At 44.7% G+C, this 17702-nt stretch overlaps 1 protein-coding gene across 1 annotated transcript; it reads right to left on the minus strand.

Moving 5' to 3' along the window:
- Positions 1-743: 743 nt before the first annotated feature.
- Positions 744-17251, minus strand: LOC149325580 (uncharacterized). Its single transcript, XM_089565084.1, has 5 exons — positions 17096-17251; positions 15366-15517; positions 10853-10920; positions 8020-8106; positions 744-862 (listed from the first exon to the last, which is right to left on the minus strand). The coding sequence occupies exons 1-5, from the start codon at positions 17192-17194 to the stop codon at positions 744-746; spliced, it is 525 nt and encodes a 174-aa protein (XP_089421210.1). The 5' UTR covers positions 17195-17251.
- Between the last annotated feature and the right edge of the window lie 451 nt (positions 17252-17702).

Below are 17702 nucleotides of genomic sequence, written 5' to 3' on the forward strand. Positions count from 1 at the left end.
TTTTCTCGGTAAAGATATGGCTTTTGCAGCATGGTATTACCAATGTTGGCGGACACCAGAAAACCGGTAAATGATAAAACGTAGTAAACTGGTTCACTAATTTTTAATCATTAACTTTTTAACTATTACAGTTAGGCACCTAGTTGCAATTAGATATTTGCAGCCGGTCGTTAGTAATAGCCACATCAGTTTTTAGAATTTCTAGAACGCAATTACCCTCACCGCTGTGGCTCGACAAAGCCTGGCTGTTTCGTGCGAAAAATACAGGCGCTATCGAAAGCATGCAGGCAAAGCAGCCCCTCCAGTGCACGTAACTAGTCGAAAAAGCCAATTTTTGTCGAGCCACAGCGCCGAGGATAATGGCATTTTCGAAATTCTAAAAACTGATATGGCTATTACTAACGACCGGCTGCAAATATCTATTTGCAACTAGGCGCCTAACTGTAATAGGTAAAAAGTTCATTATTAAAAACTAGTGAACCAGTTTACTACCTAATATGATTTACCGGTTTTCTGGTGTCCGCCAACATTGGTAATACTATGCCGCAAAAGCCATATCTTTACCAAAAAAATTCTACTTATGAGAATTTTTGAAAGTGTTCGCTGAAACACCCGGTATGTTTAGCCGCAGTAAATCTGTCGGCACAGTTACGGAATTAGCTTTTATTGATTTGTGAGACCAAAGAATCCCTCATTTTATTTCTAAGTGTGCAGAAGGCGAAAGTGTCCTTCGGGTAGGTATTTCATTTGCAGGTATCCTCATTGTACAGCACCACGCCACCGCCACACTTCTCTTTCATCGCCGTGATGCATCCTTCCTGAACAGCAGGCACCGTGTCTGGGGTAACCCATTGAAAGCATACTGAAAAAAAGAAATCAGAAGTATTTCAGTCTCACATCTCTTACATGGGTCCTTCTACAATTGTTTTCACAGCACTAAGGTTTGGTTTATGGGGTTTAACGTCCCAATGCGACTAAGGCTATGAGAGACGTCGTAGTGGAGGGCTCCGGAAATTTCGACCACCTGGGGTTATTTAACGTGCACTGACATCGCACAGTACACGGGCCTCTAGAATTTCTCCTCCAAAGAAATTCAACCGCCGCGGTCGGGATCGAAACCGCGTCTTTCGGGTCAGCAGCCGAGCACCATAACCACTGAGCCACCGCGGCGGCTTCACAGCACTAAGGCCGACTTATTATTATAATGGCGGAAACGTGGAGGTTAATGAAAAGTGGTGAAATTGAGTTCAGGACTGTGCAGCGAACCATGGAAAAGAAATGATTGGTGCTGGAGAAAAAAATAGGATAAGAGCTCATTTCATCAAAAAGCAAACACAAGTGTATGATAACGTAGCTGAAATGAAGAGAAGAAATGAGCATGCGCACTTCATGTCATGCGAAGCCGCAATACCATGGCCTTTAAGAGTGAAGCAATAGCTTCCAAGGGAAGGCAAGAATAACTTGTTGCAGCAGAAATTCAGGCGGACGCATAACATTGTTATCTTCGCTAGGACGAGCTGTACACCGCTGGCGCAAGTTAGATAATTATGGGAATATCGGAGACGGTTTTGTCCTGCGCTGGATAGTATTTTGGCTGACGGTGATAATACTGAAGATCTCCCTGCCCGAGTGTACGCCGGTGTCCCACAGTAAATACTTTCAAGTTTCTACATGAAAACACAAATAGTAAAGCAGTATTCACTCAACCTCCCGATACATTCGGCAAAGTGACAAGCTTCTTTCTTTCCCACTGCGCTGCGCGTTTTGCAGTTTTCATTCATAACTGCATTGAACACTTTGTTTCTCCTGACAACCCGGCTCCTGAGAATTAATCTATGCTAATTAAAAGCTTTCTCTCTCTCTCTCTCTCTCTAGCCTAGTGGGAAACGTGCGGAGTTTGGGGCCGCGAAATTTAGTTTTCTGCCAAAAATGGGGCGAAAAAGTTTTTCTACCTCTTCTTAAGGCGATTTAGAGATATATTCATTCAGTTCCATCTCCTGCGTCTCCAATAAAAGACGTTTAGGCATAATTCTGCTTGGAACCATAAAAAATGCTTTTCACTACTTTTAGTAATTACTCCCTTATTACAAACCTACTCCACCATGGCGGATTCCCCTAAACATTTGGTCAACACTGTTCCCAGTTCGAGTTATTGATCAATTCGCCCTCGCCCTACCATAAGCTTGCCGTCCCGGTTAGCTCAATTGGTAGAGCGACTGCTCCGGTGAAGCGGTGGTCCCGGGTTCGATCCCCGCACCAGGACGAATTTTTCATTAACTACAAAGTTTCTGAGAAAGCTGTACAGCTTTCCTTTGTAGCCGTATGGCTGCGCTCGGGTGGACGTCAATGAGTAATTACTCCCTTATTACAAATATACTCCGCCTTGGGGGATTTCCCTAAACATTTGGTCAATACAATGATCCTCTTTGCAGCTGAATTGAGAGCGCTAATTCAGAACGACTATCTGGGAAAGTTTCTTAGGTGCACTAAATAAAGGCTGAAGGCGCATTCGGCTTTAGGCTAATGCTCACAGTAAGAAAACAAAAGACGGCAGTTTGCAGTGCGATTGCTAGAGAAATGAAGACAGTTTCTGAAATTGCGACATTTCCCTTGGTATATTGTCACGACCCAAGCAGCCGTGCACGCAGGCGTTGTGGAGAACTTAAGATATACGTCGGTCTTTTAATCCCAGAGCCAAGTCCACCCTGAGCGCTCCTGACACCGCAATGCCCAATTCGTCATCTTTCCGTCTCAGCGCAGAGGCTGCTCGGTGCTAGGTGCTAGGCACGCGTCATGATTTGAGCAATTTTTCTAAAATGTTAGTACCCGACACACGCCTTCACAAATTTCAAGTTAAGAGGCTGTGCTTATGTAACAACACGTGGTTTGCTAATAACGCACTTTATATATTATTTAATGCTTCGCGTTCGAAACCCTCGCAAATCAATTTGAAAAAAGAGTGGCTTTGCTTAGTGAAGTAATATGCCGATAAGAGGTTCTGTCTTTTTGTTGCGTAAGTTTTGAGGTAAAGTGACACACCGGTCCTCAAAATTAAACTAAGTAGAAGGCCACTGGGTTAATGACATCTTAGTCGAAATGAAGAGGAAGAAATGGGCTTGGGAAGGGCGTGTAATGCGAAGGCAAGATAACCGCTGGTCCTTAAGGGTAACGGAGTGGATTCCAAGAGAAAGCAAACGTAGCAGGGGACGGCAGAAAGTTAGGTGGGCGGGTGAGATTAAAAAGTTTGCGGGGATACAGTGGCGGCAACTGACAAAGGAGAGAGGGTTAATTGGAGAGACATGGGAGAGGCCTTTGCCCTGCAGTGGGTGTAGTCAGGCTGATGATGATGATGAGAAGGCCACTTCATCAAAAACAAATAATTTGTTTGCATAATTTTCGACCAGTCGCGGAATTTTGTAATATTCAGAACCGCATTGAGGCTTCGTATGACTCTATTTAGGAGGCATGAAATGAAAGCTCTGATATGGAACTGCTTTGCTAACGCAGCCTTCCATCGACATTGGAATGTACCTCTACTGCGGACGAACTGCTACAAATTGGTCTTTCCACGTACTAGTTGTTCCGCGCGGACAAGTCTTGCTCGCCGCGTTTACAATAGCCGCAGGTAGAGCCATCGATCTTGTGATAAAGAGACATGACAATCTCGTGTTTGCCGGCGTTCATTGCCCTTCAGCACGGGTATCGGCGTGTTAACGGCAATGACGGCTTTGTGGTGACGATTAATAAGCTCTGCCACACGTAAAGGCTGCTGCAAGAGTTGATCACCTAATGCAATCTGACAGCACAGTCTGGGAAACAAGGCTATTCGAAATACTTTTATAGGCGGTGTTAGGGATGGGAGATAGAGACGGCTCTAACTGTAGCCTTACTCCCAGCGCTGAAGCAATTAGCAAGAATTACTCAAACTGTTCTGTGAATATTTCGAATGCCGTAATTAGGTTACCATGAGAGGGTACAATATCGGTATACCATATTTCAGTTTGGAGTGAATAAGTCTTCTGTACAGCAACAACTTAAAATAAAGACAGCGCCAGTAGCGGCTGCTATAAAGTTTCTACGATGTGTACTTGTGTTGCTGTAATTCAAAGAGTTGTTCACGAATAGCAAAACATTGCTTCAAACCATTCAAGGCTCTTGAAGACCGAACTCGCGTACACTTTTCAAATCCATGATTCTAGCGTTTTCGATATATTGGCTTGAAGAATGAACCGTACTTTCTACCGGTGCGCCAATATTGATTATGTTTGTAGCTTAGTATTGCCAACGGAGGAAGCGTTCAATCTACTTCATGTAAACATATGTAGCTTGCGAAAACATTAGAATGAATTCTTGGCTGTTGACACTACTAAGAGTACTGCTGATGTACTCGTACTTACCGAAATTAATATGCTTTCTGTACTTCTCTCTTTCCTTACCTAGTTATTGCGGTTTCTCTTTCACACACTCAACTCGAATATGTGGCGTTGCTTTTGTTCATAGCAATAGAATACCTACCATTTACAAAAAAAACTGCTTTGCTGAGTGCGATGCATTGCTGATATCATCCTCAAGCACGGACATTACTCTTCTATCAATTCAGCGGCCTCCTTCCCAGAATGTGAAAGAATTACCTTCAGAGCTCTACCATATTTTGGGCTCCGGACTGCGAAATGATACTATATGCCTCATTGGAAACATGGGCATTGACATCTGGTCCACGGCACGTTCGTCTGTGTGCGAATACCTAAACACCTTGGCTAAACGTGATATTGAACCTGCGATGAAAGACTACTCAAGAGGAGAATACCAGGGAATACCAGGAGAATAACTTCCTGTATTGCTAGCTTTAATATAAGAGCTCCATTTGCCCAGTCCCTCTCTTCGGTAGTTACAAACTTTCTGATCCCTGCCTTCTAAGTTGTCATATCCTCCTTAAGATAAATCGCACCATAATCACACCATAATTCCATACACAGACACTGCCACGTTCGATAACTTTATAGCGGACTTTAACTGGGGCTCTCTCCTCGAGGAACCTAATTCTTTTAAAGTGCATGGAAGGTTTGTGCAGGTTATCAGTTCTACAACTGCCTCATCACGAGCGGTCAAAGTGATAAAAAAACGCAACCCTTATCTTCCTTGGTTAACACATAACATTCTAAATGTCATAGCAGAAAAAGACTCCATTTGGACACGTTGCAAGCGTAGGCTCAATAACATACGTCTCAACGATTATTTCGAGGTTGCTTAGAAATAAAGTTACTGCTATGATTCGAGGCTGTAAATGTAACTACTTAAATACGGCTTTTGATAAAATCCAACACTTTTCGCCTAAAACTTGGTCAACAATTAATAGTCTTTCTGGAAGAAACCAAAAGAATTCATTTGCGAATCAATTACTGGATCCTTCAAAGACTTTCCCTCTGCGGCCTCTGAGTTTGTTTTTTTCTCAGGTCTCCAGGAAGTTCCCTTACCCGACTATGAGCTTCCGCAATTTTTGTATTGTATAGCCTCTTCAGCAATTTCCCCACCTATTCCACCCCAGGATTCTCACAGCTTAATCTTTGGCTTGCTTCAATAGCAGAAAGCTGCACACATTTTAAAAATTGCTACAGTTAAATCATTCCAGAAAACTGGCTCGTTAAAGGTTAAATTCGAAATCTTAGGCCTAATTCAATTTTACCTCCGATTGCACAAATTCTGAAAAGGCACCTATTTCGAGTTATCTAGAGTTTTTCTCTCACAAATAATATCCCATTTAGGCGTACAGTTTGGCTCCATTGAAGGTAAAGAAACAGTTTTTTTATTACAAAGTTTTGCTTATATCATTTACTCATGTTTCGATAATAATGAAGTCTCATGTGGTCTGTTTTTGAACGCCAGCAAAGCTTTTGTTTGTGTTCGGCATCACCTGATGCTTCGAAATTTCATGTCATGGAATTTGGGGTCCTTTTTATGATTTGCTGAAAGACTGTTTTTCTAATCGGGCTCAAATTGTCGAAATAGGCGGGCATCGAAGTGCAGTCATTTTTGTCCGCAGGTGTTCGACGGGACTTTGTTTTATCGCCTTTGCTTTTCAATATATTTGTAAATGATTTATGAAATGCTGTAGCAAAATGTTATATTTTTCAATACGGCAATGACACGCTTTTGTTAACAAATGCTTCGCTGCCCGTGGCCGTGGATGCTCTTGGAACGGTTGTGGTGCATGTTATGGACTGGTTTTTTAATAGTTCTATTTCAGTTAATCAACAAAGAACTAAACTCCTCTCTTCGTAAAAGCACCATAAAGATCTTCCCTTTGATGAACCTTTGTTTTTATATTTTTCACGACGTCTGAATTTTTGTTGGCGGCCGCGGTGGCTCCGTGGCTATGGTGCTCGGCTGCTGACCCAAAAGACGCGGGTTCGATCCCGGCCGCCATTTCTAGAATTTCTTTGGAGGAGAAATTCTAGAGGCCCGTGTACTGTGCGATGTCAGTGCACGTTAAAGAACCCCAGGTGGTCGAAATTTCCGGAGCCCTTCACTACGGCGTCTCTCATAACCTTAGTCGCTTTGGGACGTTAAACCCCATAAAACCAAACCAAACCGAATTTTTGTTGCTTTCTATTTATTTTTCAAATAGGGTAAAATACCTTGGTATACTTTTTGACCTAGATATGTCTTGGAATAGTGCTCTTATTTTAGTACGTAACAAGCTTCGTTGTTTATCATGTGTACTGTACAATTTTCGATATTTATTACCTTTTCAGGCCCGCAAGCTTATTACAGACTCCCTTCTTTATGCTATCCTCAGATATGGAGTCATTGTATTATATCACTGCTCAAATACTTAGAGAATGAAAATAAATGCAATGCTCAGGGAGATTCTTCGATCCCTGGCATACAAATATGGATTTTTCACCTGACTTCAATTTATTTTCGTTCTTCAATTGCCCTCTTTGATGCCCATTTTCATCATGTAGTTATGTGCTCCCTTTTGGGAAGTCAATGATTGGTGCCTTTCATTTTTGCCCATTCTTTTAGACATCACCCTCGTTTTACTGTCCCTCGCTGCTACACTTATTATGCCACTTCACCCGTAATTATTACATATCCTAAATTTTTAATTAATTCTCTGCCTGAGTCTATCTTTTCCGTTTCTTCCCTGTGAAAATTAAATACTTCCTTAAAAAATCCCGTGTCGGTAACTTTAACAGTCTCGTATTCTTGTTTAATTTTGGTATTAACACTATTTTTGTTTGCTTGTTTTGGCACGCCTGATTTTCAATATCTCCCTCATTCACCGGCTGCCGGCTTCTGCCCTACAAGCCTTTATGGCTTTGTCAGAGCTGCCTTGAAAATTCAAAAATATTTAAACAAGGAATAAAACGACTGAGCTCGAAATTGCTGTTTTTTTTTCCTTTTTACTTACCTTTATGTCCTGTTGAAGCATAGATTTAAGTGCTATTTTCTCCTTTTTGTAGACCCACACTAATTGGATGAACCACGCATGTGTGGTAAAATCCCCAAAAGTTCGCTATTGTATTCACTGCATGTACCTTAATCCTATTGGATTCAATTGATTCTCAATGCTTTCCCCTCTGTATCCGTCTGACTTCGATGTTTCATTCCTAGGAGGCAAAGCTTACTCGGATGGAACGCCAGTATAATGGCTCAAAGAATGCTGCCTGAGAGTTGTGCAGGCCAGGGAAGTATAGCATATGGCACTTTTAGCGCGCGAATTACCGTTATCAGATTTCCACGCACTGCTCCAAGATAATGCTTACGAATATATGTAGGGAGGCGCTATTCTGGTATTCTCGTGGAAGGAGGGCAGGCGCGATTCAACCAGCAGATGTGCGAAATATTCATGATCGATATGTTTCAGTTGCATCCGCTGTGGTGAAATCCGTTATTGCAGACACTACGATGAAAGCTTCTTGAGTTTCAAACATATCTGGATAGCATACATTCCTGCCTAGTTTTTAAGTCAAAGTGAACCGGAATCTCTTTTTTAATCACAGAACATTCACTCACCTTCTTGTGACCCCATATACATCTTGTTAATCACGCAGCTTTTGTAATCACAGTAAACTGCCTGTGCCGGTATCGGGTTAGAGGTATCTGAAGAAAAAACATAAAAGCATGAATGTCTACATTGGACATCTTGACGGTAAGGAAACAAAAACACTAACGCATGTTCCCGAGGCATGCCTCTCTCGTGCCTCGGTGGATAATTGAGGCGGATATTCCAGAGTTCTCCATTCTTGGCCGCAGTCAAAGTGAAAGACTCGGTACTCCCTCCCACTTATTACTTCCTGTAGAGGCACAGCGTGCGTTGGGCATTGCAATGTAGAAAAAAAAACCCTATTGCACGCACAGATAACTTCGGAGATTTCTGAGTGATTACTCTTAGTGAGGTTTCGTAGCAAAAGCACAAGATAGCCACAAAGAAATAAAACGTAGCAACAATCAAAGAAATAAATGTTTCACTGAACTGTACTTTCTTTCCCTAACTTCCATTCGCAGAATGGCAAATCAGACATGAACTCTTGCATTGGCAGACTGACAATTGTCCACCGATGTTTCTCCGGCAATCCGAAAAACCAGCAATGGTTGTTCATACATTATGACGACCGCAAAAGTGGCGTAGTCGTTTGAACATCCGCCTCGCAGGCGGGAGCAGGGGTTCAATCCCCAGTGCCGCCGGGTACCCACCGCTAACTGGTGATACGATTGCTACAAGCTTTCTGGTGCCTGGTGCTCGTCTTTTTTAGGATGAAATGCTTGCGAAGGGAGTCTTGAGCATAAGATTAAAAACCTTATGCCATGACATTCTTTCGCAATAGGTGCCCTTTCGCCATAAAAATGAATCATCATCATCCGGACGAAACTTCAAAATACTATAGTTGTAAGTGACTACACTGATCGGCGTTACTGCTCTAGCTATTCTCAATTTCTATGAACTTTGACCTCCTCTTACTTTCTAAAAACTTTGTGCGCATGCACTTTGACACAATTTCGCAATGATCCAATCTCAGAAGTCGAAACTGAACCTAGAAATTTGTTCACTAAACTAGAATCAAACGTACTGAAACACAGAAACCTACTTGCAGCACAAGTTGAGAGCGCTCAGCTGAACGCGAGAACTTCATGTGTAGACGAGAATGCTAATATCATTCACGCTTTCATTATGGCCTTTTATTAAGCTGAAGAACCACCTATTCTGTTTAAAAGATCGTCAACCATCGGCATCGGCGAGGAGCTTGGACTCTACTTGGGCCTCGGTGCTGTCGCTGTTATATAGCTGTGGATGGCACTCATTTGAGCGAAGACCTAATTGAGCTTGGCTCTCAAGCAATCAGTCGTGTTTTGCATAAGGCAACCAATAAACTCTGATTGTATCATACGCAGCGTGACATCCTTTTTTTTTCATAGCAGCTTTCTGAAATACCTTTATCTTTCATTCACCACAAAACCCAGTGGTTCATGACAAAAGCATTAAAAGCGCAGCACGTAAAGCTGCCATGTATTTTAGTTTCTGAATAACTGAAAAACAAAGAGTTGGTGCTGAAACAGAAGCCTTTTTAGGAGATGCCGGCAACGTCCCTCTACCTTCATTCAGGCATGTTCCCTGCGAAAGTAGAGATGGCAGGGAGAAGAGAATATTTGCCTAGGAATAGCCTCAATAAAAACCATTATTACCAATTAGGCCGCCCATGAAAGAATACATTGATGCCACCAATTACCCTTCTCTTCCTTTTTACCCATTTTTACTTATCTCGCCTGAACTCAGCTGTGTAATTCCGCAAGCTGTGGTGGCCCAGTGGCCTTGACGCTCCGCTGTTGAATGCAAGAATGGTTGGTTTATTGGGGTTTAATGTCCCAAAGCAACTCAGGCTATGAGGGACGCCGTAGTGAAGGACTCCGGAAATTTCGACCACCTGGGGTTCCTTAACGTGCACTGACATTGCACAGCACACGGGCCTCTAGAATTTCGCCCTCATCGAAATTCAGCCGCCGCGGCCGGGATCGAACCCGTGTTTTTCGGGTCAGCAGCCGAGCACCGTCACCATTGAGCAACCGCGGCGGGTAGAATGCAAGAATGCGAGATCTAATCCCAGTAGCGGCGCCCTTTCGCCATACAAATGAATCATCATCATCCGGACGAAACTTTAAAATACTATAGTTGTAAGTGACTACACTGATCGGCGTTACTGCTCTAGATATTCTGAATTTCTATAAACTTTGAACTCTTCTTACTTTCTAAAAACTTTGTGCGCATGCACTTTGATACAATTTCGCAATGATCCAATCTCAGAAGTCGAAACTGAACCTATAAATTTGTTCAATGTTGCAATATTCGTATACAAGGCACGACAAATTCAGTATAGTCGATGGAGCCTTTTTTATACGGCCCATTTCATAGCCAAAGTGCAGTGACGGAATGTTATACCTCGCATACTTCATGCAACATTTTTCTCTTTTCTAAGGACCGGAACAGCCGCCTTCCGTATGCCGAAGAGACTGTTAGTAAAAAACTGCAGTGACGCGGTGTGATTCTACGGTGTTCGTCGCCCATTCTGAAAGCTCAAGGATGTTTGCATCTGAAAACACAACCAACGAGTCAGTGCAGTTGAACCAGATGATAGCTGTGCTTGTCAGCGCCTCCGCTGTCGAGATTCTTTGCTACATTTGTTATCCTCTATCCGCTTAATACTTTTTCCACCTTTTGCTGCCTTCGTTCTCTGTACGCCTACGGCTGCTGCTGTACCGGCAACGCCATTGCATGTCAATTTTTCCTGCTTCTGTGTTTGTTCTAAGTCAATAAGGATGCATGCAGACAATTAAGCAGTATAATATCCCTTACCCGAATTTATGAACGCCACACCTCTGTCAGAGTCTTTGCTGAGGACATAGTCAACGGAAATATCTTGCCTGGAAAAAAGAAAATGAAGCAGTAGTAGGTTCCTACTGAGTACAGGAATCAGCCATTAACTACTCTTGGCCACTCGATTCGTTGGCTTTGTGCTATAGAAGACGCATGTTCAGTAATTCACAACACCTTACCAAGCTCCTCCCTAAACCACCTGAAGCCATTTATGTAGATTTCTACGCTTTTCAACCCACTGCTGCGCGCACTAACCTAAAGCAAGCTCAATTAATCCATAAGAAAAGCACTTTCTCAGCAGCGTACACACAGTAAATTCTGCAACAGACTTATCTGCTGCTTGCAGAACTATAGCAACGTCACAGACCGTGTCATTTTAAGGCAGAATAATAAAAACCTCCTTATGCAACGGCTACGACATTAACTTAGAAGTCATATGTTTTGAAAATCTTTGTATTGAGCATTGTTTTTCAGCCGTCTTATACTATTTCATTCATCGAGACGAATTTGGCACTGATTCTTGCAAAATTTCTATTGGGTTATTAAATAAACTTTCCAAAAAGTTCATTGATTTACCTTTCTTGCATATCTGAACAAATATGCAACCCACCTCCACTCTCTTGAAGCAACCGCTGAGAATCGTTGTTCCCTAATTAGGGTTTTGGTTTTTGACGTTTCACGTTCCAAAGCAACTAAAGCTATAAGGGACGCAGTAGTGGAGGACTCTGAAAAACTTGGACCTCTCGGGGTTCCTGAATACAAACTGACATTTCAGTCAAGGGTCACATGCATTTTGTCTTCATCGAAATGTGACCACCCCGGCCGCGATTGAATTCTCGTCTTTCGAATCAGCAGCCGAGAAACATAACCATTGAGCCACCGCGGCGGCTGTTCCTAATTAGGACAGACGCAGATACAGAAAAGAAGATACGAAAAATGTGAATTATTTAGTTCAATACTTACGTGTAGTAGTGCGAATTTAACTTGAATGAGGCCAAGGATTTGTGTGTTTTTAAAATGACTCCCTACACCTCTCAATTCTGCAATCTCAGTGCTGTTTTCGTATTTCAGTCCGTGATTGATGCTAACGCCACGATAATTTCGTGCGATTGCTATATCCAATTATAAACGGCCTGAAGATTTCTTCTTGAATCGGTAGGTTGTGATAATTAACGGTGTTTGCAAATAATGAACTCGACATTTGTTCTTCTTAAATTTCGTTTACAACATGCGACCATAGAAACAACTCCACTTTCCTCAAATGAATATGAAATGTATTCTGTAAACTGCGGTCGATAAAACTGCATTATTTGGCGTCATAATTTTTACGAGCCCCTAATTTCAACAGCGGATTTTTTTTTCTCTAAGGAATACTGTAGCTGAAAATACTGGAAATGCAGAAGACGCACGCTAGTTTACGTTTACAGCTCACTAATTTGCACCGATGTCCTCTGCTGCGTTAGGTAAGCTGTTAAAATATTAATTATTTATCTGAGGCCAAACAATATCCAAACCTAAGTCATCAAAATCCTCCACATTGCTTCATGCCTAAAAATTCGTCTACTGTTTGCGAATGAGAAAAAATGGCCAATATATTGTCGCGACTGGAAGAAAAAGACGAGGAGTGTTTGCCGCGCGTAAGTAACATCTGGACACTGCCTTCCAGAACGCCTACTCCACATGCTGTTGTATCGGCTCGGACCGGCAGGAAAACTGTCGACAACGGCGGCAAGTGGACATGGTCGGCATCAACTTTCATCGCAAAGCCTGTGGCCCGGGGCGGTACTGGCGATGAAGAACGTGCGCGGAGGGTCAACCTGTTCTGCCCTATGTCGATTACGGCGCCATATTCACGGAGAAAGTCCATGCCCAGAATAACATCTTTAGAGCAATTCTCCAGTATCACGAAAGTGGCGGGGCACGTCTCACCGTGGATCTCGACGCGGGCAGTGCACTTGCCAACAGTGTTTACGATGTGGCCGCCCGCGGTACGTATGGGCGGTCCGTCCCACTGGGTGGTAACCTTGCGAAGACGCCGAGAGAAACTGCCGCTGAAGACCGGGTAATCAGCGCCGGTGTCCACAAGCGCCGTTACGTCGCGCCCGTCGATCAGAATGTTCACATTGCTAGAGGTTACAAAACGGTTTGCGTTTCCAAGGATACCATCGGTCGAGCTGGGACACACTAACGTAGTCGGAGGTTCTTTGCTTCGTGCGACTCCGGCAACGCCACCTCCAGGCGTCGCCGTACTCAGTTTTCCCGAAGTGGCGAAAGGCTCTCACGGCGAGACCCGCGAGAAGGGGATGGTGGGCGGCGAGGTGGCGGCGACCGAGAGGTGCGAGGAGCAGCCGTAACCGGTGATGGAGAACGTCGAAGGTAGTCTTGTATGTCGCGGGGCTGCTCACCGTAGCGGGGGCACGGATCGGCCCGGTGAAAACCCCTTAGGCCGAGTTCGCGGTATGGACAGGAGCGATACATGTGATCAGGCTCACCGCAGTGAAAACACAGTGGGCGGCGGTCCGCAGTCCTCCAGATGTCGGTCTTCCTGCGTCTCGGCGGTCCCAGGCGTGCATCAGACGAGTGCAGGAACTCACGGCGTCGAAGGCCGGAATCGGAAGCGCTCTGGTCCTGGCGATGGGCGGGAGGAGGACGACGAACTGCGGCGGCGTAGCTCAGAGCTGGTGGGTCGGCTGCAGCTACAATTGGGACGTCTTCTGGCGCCAGCGCGTGTCGCAGTTCTTCGCGAACGGCCGACGCGATGGAGACAGAGGCGGGCTGCTCAGAAGTAGGGAAGAGCTTTTTCAGCTCCTCGCGGATGACGTCGCGAATTATTTCTCGAACATCGGCGAGACCAACTCCGCCCAGGTCAGACGAGGCAAGACTTGAGACGACAGGAAGGGCGCTCAGTCTCTGAAAGTGACTGGTTCTTGTCGCCAATGCCTGCTCGATGTTGGTAGCTTCGGCGACGAATCCGGCCACTGTGGTCGGAGGATTGCGGATGAGGCCTCCAAAGATGTCATTCCGGACACCCCTCATCAACGCCCGTACCTTTTTCTCCTCAGTAGCCCGCGGGTCGGCGCGGGCACTCAGACGCAGCACGTCTTCGACGAAGCTCCTGACGCTTTCGGTAGGTCCCTGGATGCGAGCGTGGAGCAGATCTTCACCTTGCTGTCGCCGGTGCTGGTTCGCGAACGTGCGTACCAGTTCGCTCTTGCACGTCTCCCATGATGTTAACGAAGCCTCATGGTTCTCAAACCAATACTTCGCTGTGGCTTCCAGGGAGAAGTACAGGTTTTGCAGGCATTGGTCTGGAGTCCACCCGTTATGTCGCGCTACTCTTTCATAGTTTTGGACCCAGTCTTCAACATCGTCAAGGCCATCGCCACGGAACGGCACGACAGATCTTGGAGTGAGAGGCACGTAGACGATCCTCGATGCAATCGCGGGGTCGGTTTGTTGTGACTGGGACGCCATGGTGACGTTGGCTGTCCTAGATGTCTGCGATCCCTCGGGCAAGAGTCCGAATTCCGGCGCTTGGCCTTGCTGGCGTCGGCTAGAGCGAGTCTCAGTTTCCGCCGAGGGCTCCTCCAAGAAACCTCCACGGCCAGGACTTAGGACGGGGCTCGAACTACGAGGCGGGGTGCGCTGCATGAGATGCGTTACCCAGCACCTGCACCAAATGTCACGGCTTGACGTACAGGCCGGCGGCGAGAACGGGTGAAGACAGGGAGCACAGAAAAACAGGGAGGTCCACCAGCAGCAACGTCGTCGTCGGCGCGCGGCAAACACTCCTCGTCGTTGTCTTCCACTCGCGACAATATAATTTGAATAGTCATTCCCTTGGAGTAGCACCATGTGTATATCACGAAACTGAGTTGCCGGTTTTCTTAGCATTAGAGCTTCTGGCTTGTAATTATTCCTACTGCCACCTGTAAGCTTTCCTGGTTAGCTGAGTTCATGGAGCAGCTACCCATACAGCCGCTGCTGTCCGAACCCCGCATTAGCTCGTTTTCTCTTTAACTAGGATGTTTTATTAAAGCTGCATTGCATTTTTTTGTAAATTGACGCCACTTATGGGCATCTTCCCATTCATATTGGACGAAACTAACACTTCTTGCAGTTTCCTGATGATATCCGTAAAAAGTTTTTCAACACGAAGGGATTACAGGATCACACTGAAGCAGAAGTCTGCGACGCGAGGACTCCCATCATTCACCAGCACGCGTTAACAGCGCCCAGTGGATGGAACCATAGCTAGTGGCAACATTGAAAGCGTATGTGACATGGGTGACTTGTGACATGGAAGAATTAGCTGCACCTTATCATAGCCACTTACTTGCTTCTTCGCCGACAGAGTTATAATATATGAAAAACAAATGACTAATCGATGACGCATCATGGCAGTACTCATTTTCTCTTCATTTTAAACCATGCATGCTGGTTTCTCATCCAATTTTCTTCTCGAGATTACGGTTTGCCGAAGGGCACTCACTTTTTTTGGCCATCCTTTCCTCTGACATGCCACGCGTAGGTTGCTGTGCCAGCAGAAGCGTCGAATGATGTGAGGTCAGCCGTCAAACACTCCAACATCGGTATGTCTATCGTCGCTGCTACTAGCACTAGCTCTGGCAACGAAGCGACAGCCTGCATTAGAAAAGTAAATGGTTAAAGTGCGGAAGGAAATGGCTCTTCTGCAATCACGACCACTTGACAAAAAAATTGGTGAAAAAGGCCAAGTTAAGCTTAGCCACGGTGTGTTGGTGCAGGAAAACAGTAACTTCAAGAATTTTTCGGACAAATCTATGCGCGCCGAATGCCATAAAAGCGAAGGTAGGATGACAATAAAAGTTTCAGGTCTGGCAGAAATTTAGAAAGTACTAACACCAAAGACAACAAACAAAACACAGTTATAACCTGTGAAGAAACTGATCACTTAAACTTATTAGTTTATCTAAATGCTGGGCGAAAAAGTTAGAGTTCAAGTTTGTCATGCGGTCTTCTTAATAATTCTAAGCACGTACCGCGGTTGTTATGAAATCAGTAAATAACTGACAAATAACAAAATTCTAGCCACCACAAACGAGACTGCGGCGCCTGCAATACATTGTAAACTGTTTTTGTTTTACGTCTCGAAGGGGCGCATGGACATCTTTGAGGGCCATCGCAGTGGAGGGCTCCGGATTAATTTAGCCTCATGGGGTTTTTAAATGTCCTCTGACAGCACACAGCATATGGGCGCTTTGCACGTTTCGCCTCCAGCGAAGCGCGGCCGCAGCTGTCGGGATTCAACCCGACTTCTCTGCGTGCCTTAACCACTGTGCCACTGAGGTGGGCTAGCAACAAAATTAAGTACATTCTTATCGAAGGTAGAACTTGTTGAGAAAAAAAGAGGAAGCGCCCCATTTTTGTGCGAACTTTATCAAGCTCATTTACGTTACTGTGAGTACGCGCCTTCTAGAAAAAGTATATTTGCTCATATGGCTTATAAAAGTTCCATATACTGAGTGTTTATCCCGGACTGGCATATGTCTGACTTTGCTGGCGAATAAGTGCGGTTTTTCAAAGACAAGTCATGTCAGCAATCTGAGTATTTGAACTCAAGGGGCTTGTTAAAATCCAACCCGAATGTTTATATTCAATCACGTCTGCTCATTAGACTACAAAGAGAAAAGGAAAATTTGAAAGGAGGAATCTCTTGTAAAATTACGAGAATTTGTTTAATAGGATTTTTCACTTCCCACCTAATAGCACAAAGTCACCATCCATATCTATCCAATTAACCTTGCCCTGTGCTAGTCGCGGCCACTTTTCCCCGCAAGCTACATAATCTCGTTCGCACACCTAACCTTCTTTTGCTCCTACGGTGGTAAAGTGAATCTCGCTAAATGGTTTATATTCCAAAACACACCACCCTGAAGCTTATCAGTCAGTTTTTCAGCAACTCCAAATATGTGCCAGGAATTAGCGTTAGACGATCGCAAATACAAAGGTTCTGCAGGCATTCGCTTCCTTCCAAAGGCATATGCCGCCTAGCAGGTACAACAGACAGCTATATCGGTGTGAGCACTCAGAACAGCAGACCCTTTCTGGTAGATTAAAGGAAGATGAAAAAATTGTCCCAAACGCTGTCCTATATTTCTTGTAGCGGCTTTACAATTCCATGAAATTGATTCCTCACCTCTCTGACGAACAACACTGATCTGTTATAGCATCATTACTTACTTTCATGGCATTCACTGGTGCGTCACTCGTGGCTTCATTTCCGCCGGATGACCGGAAAGTAAGCGCCGCCAAGAGCCAGACCAGGATGATCAAGTTCATCTCGTGTGCGGTCGTTGTTTGTCCAGGCTTTGGCACAGCGTTCTTTTATAGAGCATTGCAGAAGGACGAACATACTGACCAGTAACGCGCGCCTATTGTCAGAAAAGCGGGACAAGAATGGAGTATTCTTTTCTGCAATCAGTTCTTTCGAGGCACGACCTTTTAGAAGCCGTAATTTACCTCTACGAGTTAAACATACCAGTACAACTTCACTTAAAGGGGCTTTGTACTGTAATGGGAACGCACGTGGCTGAAAAATGAACTACAAAGCCTTGGCGTGGCAGGCAATCAGTGTTACAAATAAAGTACCCCTTGTGGCCTTCTGACAAGCGGATCGCTCTCGAACGAAAATCAAGCCTAGACATGTGTCCTGGAGATGCTTGTCTGGATGAATGCCTGACGTGAAAGAGCACAGAATGTTAGAAAAGATAATTGCACAGAAATGTTAAATGTTATCTCTCTCTTTAAATAAAAAGGTATGCGTGCAGAGGTTCCTCACAGTCAGTGC

This window comes from Amblyomma mixtum, chromosome 10, assembly GCF_055824585.1.
Source record: "Amblyomma mixtum isolate Tamu chromosome 10, ASM5582458v1, whole genome shotgun sequence".
In the NCBI taxonomy this organism is placed as follows: Eukaryota; Metazoa; Arthropoda; class Arachnida; order Ixodida; family Ixodidae; genus Amblyomma; species Amblyomma mixtum.